Source organism: Galeopterus variegatus, unplaced genomic scaffold (genome assembly GCF_000696425.1).
Source record: "Galeopterus variegatus unplaced genomic scaffold, G_variegatus-3.0.2 Scaffold26, whole genome shotgun sequence".
NCBI classification, from domain to species: domain Eukaryota; kingdom Metazoa; phylum Chordata; class Mammalia; order Dermoptera; family Cynocephalidae; genus Galeopterus; species Galeopterus variegatus.
The window spans coordinates 673479-691536 of NW_007726137.1; the positions used below are offsets into that span (position 1 = coordinate 673479).

Here is an 18058-nt window from a genome sequence, read left to right on the forward strand (position 1 = left end):
CCCAAGGTCCTGAGACCACCCTCAGCATCCTTAGGACCCCTAAGTCCATCTTGGGCCATCCAGGCTAGGCCACTTCCCCACATGGGAGGGTCATACTCTCCTGCAGGTGGCTCCTGTTGGGAATTGGGGTATAGACCTGCTGGCTCCTAACACACCTACTGGTCAGGCCATGCCAGGCTCCCTTGCCCGACTCCTGGGAACCTAAACCACATCGTGACGAGCACAGGTAGGAAGGGGGCACTGAGGGCATCAAGGGAGGGGGCAGCATACTCTGCACCTGGGCCTCTGAGGAAAGCGGGGCCCACCCAGCACCCCCTTAGCAAGTTGCTGGATGGGGCCCTGGGTTCAAGAGCGGTGGAGCCTGCTCCCTGGGTGCAATCCCCCTGAACTCATTGGCCAGAAGGGCCAGCTAAGCCCCCACCGTCCCACAGAGCCCTCTCACTCCTGCCAGTCAGACACACACATACACACAGAGCCGCTGGCTTGTCTTTTAATAAATATTCATGAAGATTCATTAAAAGATCTGATGCAAGAAACACCAGGGTAACAAATTAGTCCTGAATTAAATTTTACAAAACACCCTCTCCTCTTCCAACTTTACCTCAGGAGAACAGAAATATAAAAGGGGCTTTTGACACAGAAATGCATTACAAAGGTACAGTAATTAAAACAGTATGGTAACAACAGATGACTAGGCAGACAGGCCAGAAAGTCCAGACATAACCACTGTACACAGGACTTTAATGTATGATAGAGGTGGTCTCCCAAATCTGCAAAAAATATGAATTCATTAATAAATGACAAAGGGATGACTGGACAGCTATTAGAAATAAAAAATCGTATTTCCTGGCTCCATCTCCTATCACAATGAATTATAAGGAGATCAATGATTTAAATGTGGAAATGAAACCCATAAAAGAACTAGAAGAAAACATGGGAGAATGTTTTAATATAACCTTCGAGTAAGGAAGGGCATTCTAACTATAACATAAAACTCAGGAGCCATGAAAAATTGATAATTCAACTCCATAAAAAACCTACACGCAAAAAATACCATCAGCATAATCAGAAGGCCACCCAAAGAAATATCTGCAACATGTCACGTGGAGCTAATTTTCTTAATGAATAAAGAGCTCCCACAACTTAATGAGAAATAAACTGATAAGCTAATAGAAAAACAAGCAAAGGATAAGGACATACAATTCATGGAGAAGGAAAGCAACAAATTCTTAAACAAATAAAATACTTCATATCTCACTCATAAGAGGAATGTGAAGCAAACATGTTAGATACCACCTGTTCATGCTGGCAAACGTCAACACGCTCACTAACAACTGGGTGCGTGAGGTGGGTAAGTGTGCTCTCCACCGCTACTGGGAGACCAGACTGGTGCCAGTTCTAACAGCAATGCTGCAACATCTATCAAAATCATAACCACATAAGCACTTGGACTCAACGATTCCACCCCTGGGAATCTAACCCACAGATACACGTATACATATGTGAAGAGACAAAAGTACAAGAATATCTGCTGCAGGACTGCCAGGCACAGGAAAGGACTAGAGAAAGCCTTGGCAGGATGGCATACACGAGTGCAGTGACCAGCCCACACAAGGGAATATCGCATGGACAGAAGACAGGGAGGAGGCACTTTCCCAATGGCAGAGTAAGGACCTCTAAAGCCCATTCCTCTGCAATGCCACAGAACACTGGAAAAATACACGAAATCAACTTTTTCAAAAGCCTAGAAATTAATAAAAGGCTAGTAACAATCCAAGGAGTGTTTATTCAAGAAAAATGATCGAATTTTGGTAAGAACAGTGAGCTCTGTGGCATTTTACCTTGTGCTGTTCCTACTTCACTTGACCCAGCAGCCTCACATCCACGGTGGCCTTTAAAACCAGCAGCTGAGACAGAGCACACCCAGGGTCCTCGGGCAGAAGCCAAGGGCAGCATTCCCAGGAGAACACCAAAAATACCACTTCCACACAGACGGCCCACCACAGCCATGGCTGCCGCAAAAGCGACGAATACCACGGCAGTAGCCCCAGCCACCATGCAGGTGGCCCGCCAGACACTCAACTACATTGACACAAGGAGTGTCATCAGCAAAGACCAAAAAAAGAGGCCATCTCTTTCCTCAAAGCCCACTCTGGAGTAACAGAAGTAACTGCTCTGTCAGATGACCAGACATCAACATACATACACCAGAAACATGAAATCCCAAGAAAATATGACACCACCAAAAGAATACAGTAGTTCTCAAATACCAGACCCTGTAGAGCAGGAAACCCTTGAAATGACTGAAAGGCAATTCTGAGCAACAATCTTAAAGAAACTCACTGAGACAGGAGATAGATAGGAGAAGACTCAGACAACACAATGAAACAAGGAAAAAAAGTCCAGGATATGGAGGAAATTTACAAAGAGATTAATACCTTTAAAAATTGTAGCATTTTAATATAGATGTTTACATGTGTAAATTTTCTTCTAAGCACAGCATGAAACCTGCATCCCATAAATTTTGATGGGTTGTGATTTGATTTTTATCTCAAAGTTCTCTCTAATTTCCCTGTGATTTTTCTTTTCACCCATTGTTTATTTAGAACAGTGTTGTTTAATTTCCACTCATTTGTGAATTTTCTAAATTTCCTTCTGTTATTCTGGTCAGAGAACATATATTTTATGATTTTAGTCTTTTTAAATGTATTAAGACTTGTTTTGTGGCCAAAAATAAAAAATAATTAAAATAAATAAATAAATAAATAAAACCAACAGCCTAGCAGCCACTGGAAGGGGAGGACCAGGTCTGGAGCTCCCCCAAAGCCCCATCCCCAGAGAGCTGCCACTATCTGACTTGTTTGGCTAATACCTGGAAAAGCCCCACCCATAGGGCTCATCTCTATTTGGCATGACCCAGCTGGTCTATGGTGGTGGTGGGAGGGTTGTCAAAAACAAGCAGCAGTATTGAGGTGGCCACACAAGTTGGGTCAAACAAGACGTCGACCAAAAATCTGAAAAGGAAGATCTGAGGAATGAGATGCCCATGGTGGTCTTTGCAAAGCCCTGACATGTTCCTGGAGACACAGAATGTCACATGTGCATGTTTGCAGGGCTGTGTACGTGCCCAGGAAGGGCCTGAGGGGTGCTGAGCGCTCACCTCTGGCTGACTTGGTGGCTCTGTGCAAGTAGGAAGTAAAGGCTAAGGCAGAGTTGGCACCCATCTACTGAGGATGAAGGCATGCCCAACATACATGCACACACGCACACACTCATAGTTTGTCAGCAAAAGCTGTAAGGCTTACTTGTTCAAAGCACTTAAGAAAATCTCTGTCCAATCATGGCTGACCACTAAGCTAACCATGCAGACACTGCAGTGGCTGCATCTGACAAAGTAAAGGTTTTATAAAATTAGCCCAGGGAAGACACTGAACAAACAGTAACAACAATAACAAACCCTGTGGAGGGGGATCTGACGTCCAGAGTTGCATGTATGACTTACCATGTCCAGTTTTCAGGAAAAAAAAATTATGAGACACAACAAACACTGTGTGTTTCCTTGGCCCATACACAGAAAAAAGGCTGTCAACAGAAACTGAATAAGCCCTAATGTTAAACTTACTAGACAAATACTTTGAGTCAGCTACCATGTTTAAAAAACTAAAGGAAACCATGTCTAAGGACAAAGTTTGAGAATGATGTTTCATTAAACAGAGAATATCAGTAAAAATATAGAAATTACACAAGAGAACCAAATAGAAATCCCAGAGTAGAGAAGTACAACTGAAATAAAAAATTCACCAGAGTAATTCAACATCAGATTTTAGTTGCCAAATTAAGATCTGCAGCCTTGAAGACAAGTCAATTGAGATTATCCATTCTGAGGAACAGAAAAAAGAATGAAGAAAAATGAACAGAGTCTCAGAGAGCAGCGGACACCACCAACCAAACCAACATACACATAAAGGGAGTCCAAGGAGAGGGGAGAGAGAGAAGGGCAGGAAGAATATGTGCAGAAGTAATGGCCCAAACCTTCCAAATTTGATGAAAAACATTGATCTTTACATCTGAGAAGCTTAATGAATTCCACGTAAAATACATTCAAAGGGATCCATAGCTACACACATCACAGTCAAACTGTCAAAAGCCAAAGATGAGAAAAGAATGTTGAGAGGAGCAAGAAAAAAAGCAGCTCACTGGGGCATGCCGGTTGGCTCTGGCTCACTCAGAGCATGGTGCTGACAGGCCAGCTACAGGAAAACAGAAACAAAAAAACAAAACAGCAGCTGCCTGAGCACAGGGCATCTTCCACTATAGTAACAGCTGCTTCTCTGCAGAAGCCACGGGGGCCAGAAGGCAGGGGGATGGCACATTCCAAGGGCTGAAAGAAAAAGACTGCCAGGGCTGGCCCATGGCTCACTTGGGAGAGTGCGGTGCTCATAACACCAAGTCAAGGGTTAAGATCCCTTGCTGGTCATCTTTAAAAAAAAAAAAAAAAGAAAAGAAAAAAGGAAAAAGACTGTCAACCAAGAATTCTAAATCCAGCAAAATTACTTTTCAAAAGTGAAGGAGAAATTAAGACATTCCCAAGTAAACAAAAACGAGAGAGTTCATTGTTAGTAGACCTGCCTTACAAGAAACACTAAAGACACTAGCCCAGAATCCACTCAAGAGATAAAGAGCACTGGAAAAGGAAGCTGCAGAGCCAAACAACAGACAGTATGAACATACTTTTGTTCACAAACCTTTTCTTCTCCTATCTGATTTAAAAGACAACCACAGAAAAGAATAATTACAAAGCTAGCTGATGGGCTTGCAATCTGTAAAGACACAATTTGCATGACGAAAACAGCACAGAGGAGCGGGGAGGGCACAGGGTTACACTGCAGCAGAGTATTTGTACATTACTGGTTAGGTTGGTGTTAATCTGAACTGGATTGTTTTAAGATGTTAATTATAATATTCAGAGCAACTACTAAGAAAATAACTTGAAAAACAATAAAAGAGACAAAAAGGGAATTAAAATGTTACAGGGAATTAAATATCCATTTAACTAACAAGAAAAAAGTAAAGGAGGAATAGAAGAAGAAAGAGAATAAAGACATACAGAAAATAAACAGAAAAATGGCTGACATACGTCAGTAATGACACTGACTGTAAAAGGATTAAACACTGCTCTCAAGTAGCAGAGACTGGCAAAACAGATTAAACCCATGATCCAACTATGTGCTGTTTACAAGAAACACAATGAGACACAATGAAAATAAAAGGATGGAAAAAGATATACCATGCAAATACTAGTCAAAAGAGAGCTAAGTGCCTATACTGATATTAGACAAAAGAGACTTCAAGATGGAACTTTTACTAGAGACAAAGGACATGTTGTAATGATAAAAGGGCCCATCCAGCAGGAAGAAATATCAAATATGAACACAAGTGCACTTAACAACAGAGGCCCAAAATACATGAAGCAAAAACTGACAGAACTGAAGGGAAAAACAGTTAACTCAACAATAGTATTTGGAGACTTCAATACCCCACTTTCAGCAATGGTTGTAACAAATAGGCAGAAGAGCAAAAGGGAAAGAAAAGACTTAAACAACACTATAAACCAAATACACCTAGCAGACATCTATAGGACACTCCACCCAACAACAGCAGAATAGACATTCTCATGGCATGTGAAACATTCTCCACAACAGAACATATGTGCCATAAAATAACTCTCAGTACATTTAAAAGGACTGAAATCATATAAAGTATTCCTTGCCCACAATGGAATAAGAAATCAATAACACAAGGAAATTGGGAAATTCACAAGTATGTGAAAATTAAACAAAAAATTCCTAAATCATCAATGGGTAAAAGAAGAAATCACCAGAGAAATTGGAAAACATTTTGATATTTTAAAAAAGACAAAAACATAAATACATAAATACAGTCATCCCTCAGTATCCTGAGGGATTGGTTCCAGGACTCCCACAGATACCAAAATCTGTGCAAGCTCAAGTCCCTTATATAAAATGGCATAGCATTTGCATATAACCTATGTACATCAATATACTTTAAATAATCTCTAGATTGCTTATAATACCTAATACAATGTAAGGGCTATGTAAATAGTTGTTATACTGTATTGCTTTTTATAATTTTTTTTATGATTGTATTGTTATTTTTTTGTGTTTTCTTCCCAAATGTTTTCCATCTGTGGATGGTTGAATCTGGGATGTGGAACCCATGGATATGGAGGGCTGACTGTATACCAAAAGTTATGGGATGAAGCTAAAATAATGCTTAGATGAAAACTTATAGCTGTAAGCATCTATATGAAAAAGAAAGATTCCAAATCAATAAACTAATCTACCATATATATATTTTTTTTTTTAAAAGATGACCGGTAAGGGGATCTTAACCCTTGACTTGGTGTTGTCAGCACCACGCTCTCCCACGTAAGCGAACCGGCCATCCCTATATGGGATCCGAACCCATGGCCTTGGTGTTATCAGCACCACACTCTACCGAGTGAGCCACGGTCTGGCCCCCTAATCTACCATATTAAGAAACAAGAAAAAGAAGAGAAAACTAAAGCCAAGGCAACCCAACAGAAATAATAAAGATTAGAGTGAAAATTAATAAAATAAAAAATAGAAAAATAAGAGAGAACAATCAAAACCAAAAGGTTTTTTTTTTTTTTTTTTTTTTTAAGTAGACCAATCAAATTTATAAATCTTTAGCAAGACTGACCATGGGAAAGAGGGAAAGAGAGAGAGAAAGAAGACTCAAATTACCAAAATTAGGAAATACTATAAACAATCATATGTCAACAAATTACAAAAAGTAACCTAGATGAAATGGGCAAGCTCCTAGAAAGACACAAACTACAGAAACTGACTCAAGAAGGAACAGAAAAATCCAAATAGACCTATAAGTAAAGATACTGAATTAGTAGTAAAAAGAATTCCTACAAAGAAAAGGACCAAACGACTTCACCGGTAAATTCCACTGAATCAAATAACCAACATCAACCCTTTACAAACTCTTTCAAAGGATAGGAAAGGAGGGAACACTTCCTGACTCAATCTATGAGGCCAGTAGTACCCTGATACCAAAGCCAGATGTCACAAGAAAACCACAGGACTGGTCTGTTAGCTCAGCTGGTTAGAGAGCAGTACTGATAACACTAAGATCAAGGGTTTGGACCCCCATACTGGCTACCCATCAGAAAAAAAAAAAAAAAGAAAGAAAGAAAGAAAAGAAGGAAAACTATAGACCAGTATCTCTTATGAATGTAAATGTAAAATACTACCAAACCAAACCCAGCAGCATATAAGAAGGATTACACACCACAAACAAGTGGAATTTGTCCCATGAATGTAAGGTTGGTCCAACATGTGAAAAGCAATTATTGCAATATACCATATCAACAGAGTAAAGGACAAAAATCACATGATCATCTCAATAGATACAGAAAAAGCATCTGACAATATTCAACCCTCATGACACAAGCACTCAACCAACTAGGAGTGGAAGGGACTTCTCTAACCTAACAAAGGGCATCTACAAATCCCCCACATACTCAATGGTAAAAGACAACGCTTCCCCCTAAGATTAGGAACAAGACAAGGGTGACCACTCTCACCATACCTATTCCAATCACACTGGAGGTCCAGCAGAGCAATTAGGCAAGAGGAAGAAATAAAAGGAATCCAGATTGATGGGAAGAAGTAAAACATTTCTGTGTGCAAATGACACAATTTTGTGTACAGAAAATTCTAAGGAACACACACACAACTATTAGAACTAATAAGTTCAGCAAGGTTGCAGGATACAAGATCAACATACAAAAATCAATTGTATTTCTACACATTAGCAATGAACAATTCAAAAGCAAAATTCAGAGAACACTTGCATTTATAATAGCATCAAAAAGAATAAAATACTTAGGAATAAATTTAACAAGAGTAAAACTTATACACTGAAAACTACAAAACATTGTTAAAGACCCAAATATGTGGAAAGATATCAGAAGTTCATGAATCAGAAGATTTAATATTAAGATAGCAATACTTCCCAAAGCAATCTAAAGATTCAGTGCAATCCATAGAAAAATCTGTTTGTTTGTTTTGGCAGAAATTGAGAAGCTAGTACTAAAATTCATTTGGAAATATAAGGGGATCCATAATAGCCAAAATGATCTTGAAATAGAACAAAGTTGGATGACTCACACTCATCAAATTCAAAACTTACCACAAAGATACATTAATCAAGATATTTAAGTATTGGCATAGGATATATGGGTCAATGAAATAGAATTGAGAGTCCAGAAACAAGCCCATACATGTATGGTCAATTGATTATCTATAAGGGTGTCAAGATAATTCAATGGGAAAAGAATATTCTTTTCAACAAATGGTGCTGGGACAACTGGATGTCCACATGCAAAAGAATGAAGCTGCACCCCTTCTTCACACCATATACAAAACAGCTCAAAATGGATCAAAGATCTACATATAAGAGCTAAAACTATAAAACTCTTAGAAGAAAATATAGATATAAATCTTCATGACCTTGGATTAGGCAATGGTTTCTTAGATATTACACCAAAAAAAAAAAAAGAAACAAAAGAAAAAACAGATCGATTGTGCTTCATCAAAATTAACAATATTTGGGCTTCAAAGAACACTATCGAGAAAGTGAAAACACAGAAAGGGAGAAAATATTTACAAATCATATAAGAGTCTAATATTCAGAATATATAAAAAAACTCTTACAACTCAAGATGAATAATCCAATTACAAATATGAAAGATTTGAATAGATATTTTAGGGCCGACCCTGTGGCGCACTTGGGAGAGTACAGCGCTGGGAGCACAGCGACGCGCCCGTCGTGTGTTCGGATCCTATATAGGAATGGCCGGTGGCTGAGGGGCGACACCACACCAAGGGTTGCAATCCCCTTACCGGTCATGAAAAAGACAAAAAAAAAAAAAAAAAAAAAAAAAAAAAAAAAAAAAAAGATATTTTTCCAAAGAAGATAGAGAAATGGCGAATAAGTACAAGAAGATGCTTAGTATCATTAGTTATTAGAAAAATACAAATCAAAACCACAATGAGATACCACCTCACACCCACTAAGATGGCTAAAATTAAAAAGACAGATAACAAGTGTTGGAAGAAATGTGGACTAATTAGAACCTTCATAAATTATTGGTAGAAATACAAAACGGTGTAGCCACTTTGGAAAACAGTTTGATAGTTCTTCAAAAAGTTAAACCTAGAGTTACTACATAAACCAGCAATTCCACTCCTAGGTATATACTCAAAAGAAATGAAAACATCTATCCACACAAAAACTTGTACACAAATGTTCATAGCATTATTCATAATAGCTAAAAAGTGGAAACATGAATGGACAAACAAAATGTGGCACATCTATATCCTGGAATATTATTGGGCAATTAAAAAGGAATGAAGCATTGACATGTTATGACATGGAAGAAACTTGAAAACATTATTCTAAGTGAAAGAAGCCAGAGACAAAAGGCTATGTATTGCATGATATCATTCATATAAAATGTCCAGAAAAGGCGAATCTAGAAACAGAAAGTACATTAGTCGTTGCCAGGGACTGGAGAGAGGGAATGAGGAGTAACTGCTTAATGACTACACGGCTTCCTTTTAGGGTGATAGGAAGTTCTAGAACTAGATGGTGGTGGTGGTTGTACAACTGTGAATGTACTTACTGCCTCTGAATTGACACTTTAATAGGGCCAATGCTAAGGTATGTGAGTCATATCTCGGTGCAGCTGTGACTAAGAAACCAAGAAGAACGAGGAAGTTCTGTGACCTGATGCGGAACCGTCACCAAGACAATCTGTGAAGCTGGAAATGCAAGGTTCAAACGGGGTGAATGGTTCACTTTGCGTTTGTGTAAAAAACGGCATTTGCATAAAAGTGTGGGCTTTCCCAGAGTTCTTTGGAGTGGTCCCCTCCTGAGGAGGAGACTGGGGAAGGGGTGGGGCCCACGCATGCTCCGAAGGCTGAGCTGTGTGTACTTTCCACTGTTCCTGAACAGTATATCACAGGACACACAGGCCTTACAAGAACTTGCAAGCTGCCCCATGGAGGACAGTCTACCCGTGTTCACATCCCTGGGCTCCAAGGGCCTCTTCTGCAAGGCCAGACCCATGACCAGATGGCGACAGCCCCCCATGGTAGGAGAGAGGCCACACCTCCAGGACATTTTAATGTACCACTTCCTTACGTTAAACACACGCAAGAACAGGCTGCGGTTACTGCCCAGACCCGTGCCCACTCTCGCGTCCTAGTGCACTGTCAGAAGGGGAAGAGCTGATGACCCAAAGGGCCTATGGCACACCTGGCCGGTGCTCTAATTCAGTGCGTAGTTAAACTGGTTTGAGAACCGCTCGTGCTTTTTCCGGTCCATCTGGTTCATGGCCGCAACCACTCTCCGCACAGCTGCCCTGTGGGGAAAGCACAGCAAGACGGGATCAGAGGCTCCAGCCAGGGCTCTGGCTCCTGACCGTGGCCTCTCTGGGATTGGACCCTGGTGCTGAGGCAGCGGCTGCACTCGGACACTTGCAGACTTCCTGTGGGTGCCACCTTCAGAGCAGCCCTGTCCCAGCGAGAACGTACAGTCCCAGTGATGGGAGTCCACGGTGGGTTCTATCCCAGGAGAAGACAGCAAGGCTGTGCCCTGGCACTTCTCCTGTGACTGCCCCCAGCCCTGAAGGCAGCTGCCAGGATCTCCAATCTTGCCAGCACCGGCTGCACCCTTGAATGGCACAGCCTGCCCCACGACCTCATGGAGATCAGCCACGGGGTAAGCGTGTTCGGAAGTGTCAGGTTCACAGTGCCCACCTCGCTCTCACAGCGGCACACACACCTCCACACCCAGAGCTGAGGGAATACTCATGAACGTGTAGCAGAAAGATGGCATGAGGCCGGCGTGGTCACGGCCTCCCAACCCCACTCCAGTGAGAACAAAGGGTGTGGTGCTGACCAGCTAGGGTGCTGTGTCACAGGACGGTATGGACTCAGTAGGGTCCTGGCAAGGCTGTGGCTGCTTGGACAGTGAGCCTGGGGCTCACAGAGACTGTGTCTGAGCAGTGTGGGAACCACCTTCCTCCCCAGCCCCACTCAGGCCAGAATGCAGCCACGCAGGACAGGAGGGCAGGCAGTGGCTCCTCCGCCTGGTGCGCTTAGCACCTTCCAGGCGCATCCAAGGAAGGGGCCTTCAGGGCTGGCTGTGGCTGCCTGACCCAAGGTCCCAGCACAAACCTGCAAAGGGAGGCAAAAGCCTCGTGGTCTCCTAAACTCAGTCTGAGTATCTTCTGTGGCCAAACGAGTCGATGAGAAAAAAGAAAAGCAGCGCCTTGAAGGTGGCTGGCACCTCTGGCCAGCAGACAGTGGGGGCTGGGCTGGTGGCCTTTCTGCTCTGGCCCCGCTGTGGCCCCACTGACCATGCCAGCACGGAGACACCAAGGAACTGGGGCTGGGCTCAGCTGCCAGCCTGTACAGTCACTGCCCACTCCGATGTCACCACGGTGGCACTGCCAGGCCAGTGCTGGCCCATCTAGGTCTGCTGGGTGAGAGAGAAGGCTCGCCCTGGGCCCAGAGCCCTGTTCTCTGTGCCCGACTGCTGCCAGGCCGTGAGTATGCTTGGGAAGGATGCTCAGTCACATCCAACTCCAGCTGCTGCTCCTGATGAGCCCCACTGACCCTGCTGGCTGAGACCCCCTCCTTTGGGAAGAGGGCCTCCAGGGAGAAGCTCACAGGGGAGGACTCCCAAGTTCCTGGAACTGGAGCTCCCTCGGCTCTCCTCAAAAACCCACAAATTGAGGGCCAGCCTGTGGCTCACTCGGGAGAGGCGGTGCTGATAACACCAAGGCCACGGGATCCTGTATAGGGATGGCCGGTTTGCTCACTTGGGTGAGCGTGGTGCTGACAACACCAGGTCAAGGGTTAAGATCCCCTTACCGGTCATCTTTTAAAAAAAAAAACCACCCCCCCAAATGGAGGGCTCAGGGGTGGGGAACCTAGGCGAGCAGCTCTTACTTGGCGAAGACTTTCTTCCCGAGGCGTGCCCGGGCAGTGTCTGCCTGCTGCGTCAGGTCGGTGAGGTGGGGGTGCTGCCGCCGCCTCTTCGTTCTGCCCTTCCTGCCGAGCCTGGATGAGCCCAGGTCTTCCCCCGTGGCTGCCTCCACGTCTCTCACAAACTCGGGGTCCTGCCAGCCTGGAAACAAAACTCAAGGACTTCAGAAAATACTTGGCACCAACCAGACTAGGCCTCTCATCGAGGCCTCCCTACCCCAGGCGGGGACCTTGCCCACCTCAGGAGGGACCTTGCACTTCTTGTCTCTGGCAGAGGCCAGGCGGGCTGCCTGCTGCCACACCCCAGTGCAGGCTGAGGGAAGGTCTGTGCTGGCCGTTCCCACTGCCTGGCAGCCCCCTCGGGCCGGGAGGAGCCAGAGCTGGGCCCTGAGGCCACTCCTGGTGTATCCAGGGACCCCTCAAGCAGGAAGGTGGCCAAGGCCAGTAGCCGGGGCTTGGTGCCATTCACAGGCTACTTCCTGCTTGTGGGCTGGACTGTGCACACCTAGCCACGTGTGGCCCTGCCGGATATGCCTGCTGGCTGGTGGGCATCACAGTGGGCTGGCCAGGGCCGAGGGGTGAGGGTCGGCCTGCAAGACAGTCATTAAAGGGCTTTCTTCTTCCTTGGTCCAGAGGTAAGTGGGCCCGGGGCCCCAGAAATGCAGGGTGTGGGTTCTCTGGACAGTGCTTCCTTCCCAAGCGAGACGAGCGCTTTCTGCTGTGGCTGCGAGGCACTCTCTGGCTGTCTGCTGATCGGCAGGCCTGAGAGTGTTAGCTACGTACGCAGCATCAAGCCTCCTGGGCAGCTACTCCCCTCAGCCTGCTGGTCTGCCCCTTGAGGCCGCTGTAGGGGCCTGTCAGACTTGGCATTGGTCCAGCCTGGCTTGGGAAGGTCCCCCCACATGAGGAACGTGACAGCCAAGCAGCCCCGATGTGCCCAGGCCTGTGGATGACCCTGGCGTGCAGGGGGTGCTGGACACACCACACCCCAGTGGCATCCAAGTGTGCACACAGGACCCTGGGAGCTGGGACAGGGGGCCAGGAAGCAGCACCAGGATCAGAGCCAGGCCGAGGCCACGCTGAGAGGAGGGCACGTCCAGGGAGGGAGGGAGCTGCACGCCCCAGATAGACGGATGGCGGGTCCTCCCCAGGCTGATTTTTTGAAGTGAAGGAATACGGGCCCGCACAATTCAGATACAGGAACGATTAATCCAAGATTAAGGAAAACTGTCTAAACAGTTTATCTCCCAGTAATAAGAAGGCGTCACAGTTTAGGAACCCAGTGAATGGAGCAATTGTTTAAACACAACGAAAGAATGCCGGCACCCGGTGGAGATGGAATGAGCATCTCAGGAAAATGAAGGAGCAATTTAAGAGCCTTTGAAGAAAATCAATAGGCACCGGGCCACGCGGCCTTCCCGACGCAGACGCCCGGGAGCGCAGTGCACATTGTCACTGAGGTTAGCACCAGGGAAAAGAAAATTGCCCTGTGTGTGAGGGAGGCGGGGATCGATACTGTCGTTAGTAAAGAGACGCTATTTCACATCTGACTGGCCAGTGCCGCCCGCAGCCCGTGGCCTGATACCTGTTTGTTAACAAGTCACCAAGGGCTGGAAAACCAGATACTCTTCAGGGTTGACACAAAAAATAGGCACTTAATTTGCTCCTGAGTGTGAGCCACCAGGGAAAGCCTCGCCCCGAAGATTAGCAGGTCAGAGCCCCCGTCCCCCTCCACCAGCCATCCAGGGCCCAGGCCCAGGTGCTGTCTCTGGGCGCCAGGCTAAAATCTGACACTTGTCTCTTATGACCAAAGTGCAGAAAGCCCATGAAGAACGACAGAAATGGTGTGAATGGGACCTCTGAAGCACACCAGCGCTGCTCCTGCAGACACCGCGTGCCTCCCACCCTGGCGAGGGCGGGGCCTGCAGACGCGTCTCCTCTTTAGAAGGGATGCAGCCTAAGGCTGGACGGAGCTTCCAAAACAAAAAAATTATCCCAAGGAAACGGACACAAACCTAGCAGGGGTTGAACAAGCCACAGGGACGAGACGTGTCAGAACTGTCTCTGGGGACCCAGCCTGGAGTGGGGCAGGGTGGTGGGTGGGCTCTCGCAGGTGACAGTGCTTCTGCGCAGCTCAGCATCCACCCTGCTGCTCAGGGGCTTCTGGGGACTGGGAGGCCAGTGCAGGGCACCCAGCAGGCCACAGCCTGCACCCTGAAGACAGCATGATGCCCATCCCCACATGGGACAAAGCAACCACCTGGCATGAGAAGGAGGGAGCGAGCTGGTTTCCCTTGAGCTGCTTGGAGCCAGTCAGTTACCTTCTCCTACCTCTCGTCTTTCATCTGCTTAAAAATCCAACCACACAGATGGTAACGTGGTGGTTTCTGGGCCCTGCTGTGTCCACTTCGAGGTCCGGAGGCTCATGAAAACAAGGCTCCACTAGAAGCCTGAGCATCCTGGAAGCCCCCCCACCCAAGTAGCCCCCCACTTTGGGCAGTCCCCCACTTTCATCAGTTACAATGGAGGTGCAGGTGCTCCGTGACCATATGGAGACACCCTGGGCTGCCCGTGGAGGTGGGCTCTAGGGCTGAGCCCCCAACCAGACCTACCCGAGCGTTCCTGCTCCTGCAGCTGCCGCCTCTGCTCCCGGGCCCTGTCCTCCGGGTCAAGAGGTCGCCCCTCGTCGTCTCTCGGGATGATCTTCCCATGGAAGGGGCACTGCACAGCAAGGACAGGGTGGCTGACGGTGGGGCGAAAGCTGCCCACCCGCCTCGTCTCCACCAACTTCAGCTTGCTGGCACAGATGGTTCTCGGAGGGGGCACTGCTGCCCTTCAATCATGCCCCCTCGAAAGCAGGGGGATCTGGGAGCTGCAGGGAAGGGGAAGCAGCTCCGTCCTCCCTCCAAGACCTGGGAGCACTGCAGGCAGCAGAGGGGCTGGGGCCTTTCGTCAGTTTGGCCCAAGCAGCCTCCCCTCACAATGTTCCCGACGGCCTGCCTGGGAGCTGCTGGCCCAGCCTCTCCTGACGCCCTCCCACCCAGAACCGCAGAGGTTGGGGATGCCTGCTTCCTCATTGCTGAAGAATCCAGGCTCAGCACAGAGCAGGTCTCTAGCTGCTGCGGAAGGACACGTGGTAAACCAGTGGGCATATGCTAAGCACTGTGGCCCTTGGAAAGCAGCCCAAATCTGCACCCAAATGTCAGACTGCAGGGCTGAGGGCAGGGAACCTGGACATGATTCTCTGACAGCCGCGCACAAGCACCTCCCATGGGGCTGCTCATGCTCACAAGTGTCCCCAGCCCAGGGCAGGGATGGGTGGGGATCTGCCCAACCCTGACTGCCCTGTCCTGGCCCAGCCACACCCACAGGCCCCATGGCCCTCGCCCGCCCACAGCCACCAGCCTCACCTTCAGCCGGTCTTGGCGCTCACAGAGCCGGCCATCTGGCCTCAGGGCGCGGCACCGGTGCTGCACAGGCTCGAACTTTCCCGCAAAGGTGATGTGGCGGCTCCGGAGCATCTCAGAGACGTATGCACTGTCTGCTTCCTCCTCTACCTCGCTAGGCTTCCAGAAGCGGTGCTGAGAGTCGGATCTGCAAAGCAAACCACAGACCCTCAAAGCCCGCCGGCAGGGACCGAGGAGTGTAGCCACCCTGGGTCCAGGCGTGGGGGAACATGGCCCAATCCCACTGCACCCTTCAACCCTGTCCCTTGACCCTGGGAGAGCACTGGCCCCTTGAGCTGACCCCTGAGGCCTCCCCAGGCTGAAGAAGACAGTCACTCCAGCCAGAGTTCGAATCCTGACACAGCATGCAGAAGCCTCAAAACCCCAACACGACTGCCACCTCGGGGCTCAGGTTCTCCTTGCAGAGTGGGGACAACAGCTGCCGGACTCTCAAGGCATGACCCTGAGGTTAATACAACAACCACATCAAGGTCACCTTCACCACTGAGGGGTGCGGACGCAGGCTGTGGTGGCTGTCGTGGTGCCAGTGCACCCGAGAGGAAGAACCTGCCACACAGCCGTGGCAGCAGTGCTACGGGACAGAACTGCCACACAGCCGTGGCAGCAGTGCTATGGGACAGAACCAGAGAGTTTGTCCCTATTTTGCAAGTTTTGGGTAATGTGCTCTGTTACAGTCACCAACCTCATTAAAGACGCTTTTCTGCTGATGCCAGAGAAGCCAGGGTCAGGTGCATCTGAGGACACAGCCCCTCCCTGCTCACCTGGGTGCTGCTGCCCTGAACCCAGGTGTGGGGAGGGTGGGGTCTGAGAGGTTCTCCCAGGGCCCCAGCTGCACTTAGTGCCAGCACTTCAGGCCATCCCAGCCAGGGCTCCTGCAAGCAGGACCCTCTTCACACAGCACACAGTGGGGGCTCAGGGGATGTTGGTGGATAGACGGGTGGTGGTGCTGAGGGCTCCCAGGTAACCACAAAAACCAGCTGCAGCTGCCTCTCCACATGGCGACACTCCCCCACACCCATGGGTAGCTCCCAGTTCTGCCCACCGAGGCCCATGGCTCCCACGCCGCACCACAGGGAAAGCCGACCTAGACAGAGCCTTGACATGTGGCTGGAGAGTGCCCAGCATGTGCCACACCAGCCTGGGGCAGGACACACAGTGCCCATGGAGGGTGCCTGGCTGCCTGGTCAGAAGAACACCATCCTGGCAGCTTCCCGATTCCAGAGGCAGTGACGTGCTCAGCCACCTCAAGTTTGTGACAGGTCAAGACGCCCTTGTGGATTGCTGGGCGGGAACATTCGAGAGTCGGCATACAGTGGCCCTCACCACCGGGCCTTGCCAGCGAGGATGCTGGGATGCCCTCCCTCTGGCCGAGGTCCCCCAGCCTTCTGAGTACAAATGCCAGCTCAGTCCCAACAGGCCAGCTCGAAGGACAGCCTTTCCAAATAGGCTGTGGTGGAAAGAGATGGTTTCAGAGCCCAAAGCCTGGCCCTGCTGGCCCTTCCCCCTGTGAGATCTGGAGCCTTGTCTTCATGACCTGTTGGGTAAAAGGCATGAGCCTGGTGCTCCCCAAGGTCCCCGGGTGCTGGACATGAGCCAGAGGGTACAACACGATCCACCTGGTGAGAGGTGTGGTATGAGCAGCCGTACCGGGCAGGGCACCACCCTGAGAATTGTCACCCTCGGCAGCCCACACACACACACAACTGGTTACTGGCACACGCATGTGCTGAGGAACCCACACCGAGCAGCCAGCCCACGTGCCACAGCCCACTCAGCTGACGTGGTGGCAGTGCGTGCGTGCAGGGATGGCCCTGGCCTGTTCCCTGCAGATGTACCCTCAGGCCCTCCTCTGTCCTGCCCCCAACCCCACAGGACCAGAGGAGCAGGTTCAGAACCAGGCCTTGAAGGACAGTGGCCCAAGCTGTGGATGAGGCCAGGATGTGCATCTCTGACTCGCTGTCCCAGTCCTCACGTGTCAACCCAGCAGAAACTGGGAAGAGAAACAGCCTCGCAGGCAGATCAGCCAGGACAGCTGGGCACATCTAGTCTGTCCCTGGGTATCCAGAAGCAGGGGCAGTGGGCGTGCCTGGCACACAGTAGTCCGAGGTGTTGCTGCACCAGCAGTACACATGCTGAACCTTGCTTTGTTCTCTTCCTGCCCCCATCCCCTCTGGAAGTCCTCAGCCCCTGCCATCCTCCTGGTTTTTGGTGTTTGCAAAGGCAGCCACAGTCCTCGGGCTCAGCAGCAGCCGGGTGTGGGGAAGCAATGCTTCCCATGTCAAAATCAGCTTCTTCAGGGCCGGCCCGGTGGCGCACTGGATAGTGCGCCGCTTGGGAAGCGCGGTGGCGCTCCTGCTCGAGGGTTCGGATCCCACATACAGACCGGTTCCCGCTCACTGGCTGAGCGAGGCATGGGGGCGACGCTGAGGGTTGCAATCCCGTTGCCGGTCCCCGGTCCGGTACGGGGGCAACACTGAG

The 18058-nt window shown here is 48.6% G+C and overlaps 1 protein-coding gene across 1 annotated transcript in view; it reads right to left on the reverse strand.

Moving 5' to 3' along the window:
• Positions 1-474: 474 nt before the first annotated feature.
• Positions 475-18058, reverse strand: part of UVSSA (UV-stimulated scaffold protein A) — a 44113-nt gene continuing 26529 nt past the window's right edge. Inside the window, exons 10-14 of the mRNA XM_008569216.1 lie at positions 15524-15707; positions 14726-14834; positions 12078-12255; positions 10378-10483; positions 475-770 (exon numbers count right to left, since the gene is read on the reverse strand). Of these exons, the coding sequence (XP_008567438.1) occupies positions 10390-10483; positions 12078-12255; positions 14726-14834; positions 15524-15707 (565 nt within the window). The 3' untranslated portion in view covers positions 475-770; positions 10378-10389. The remainder of the gene's footprint in view (positions 771-10377; positions 10484-12077; positions 12256-14725; positions 14835-15523; positions 15708-18058) is intronic.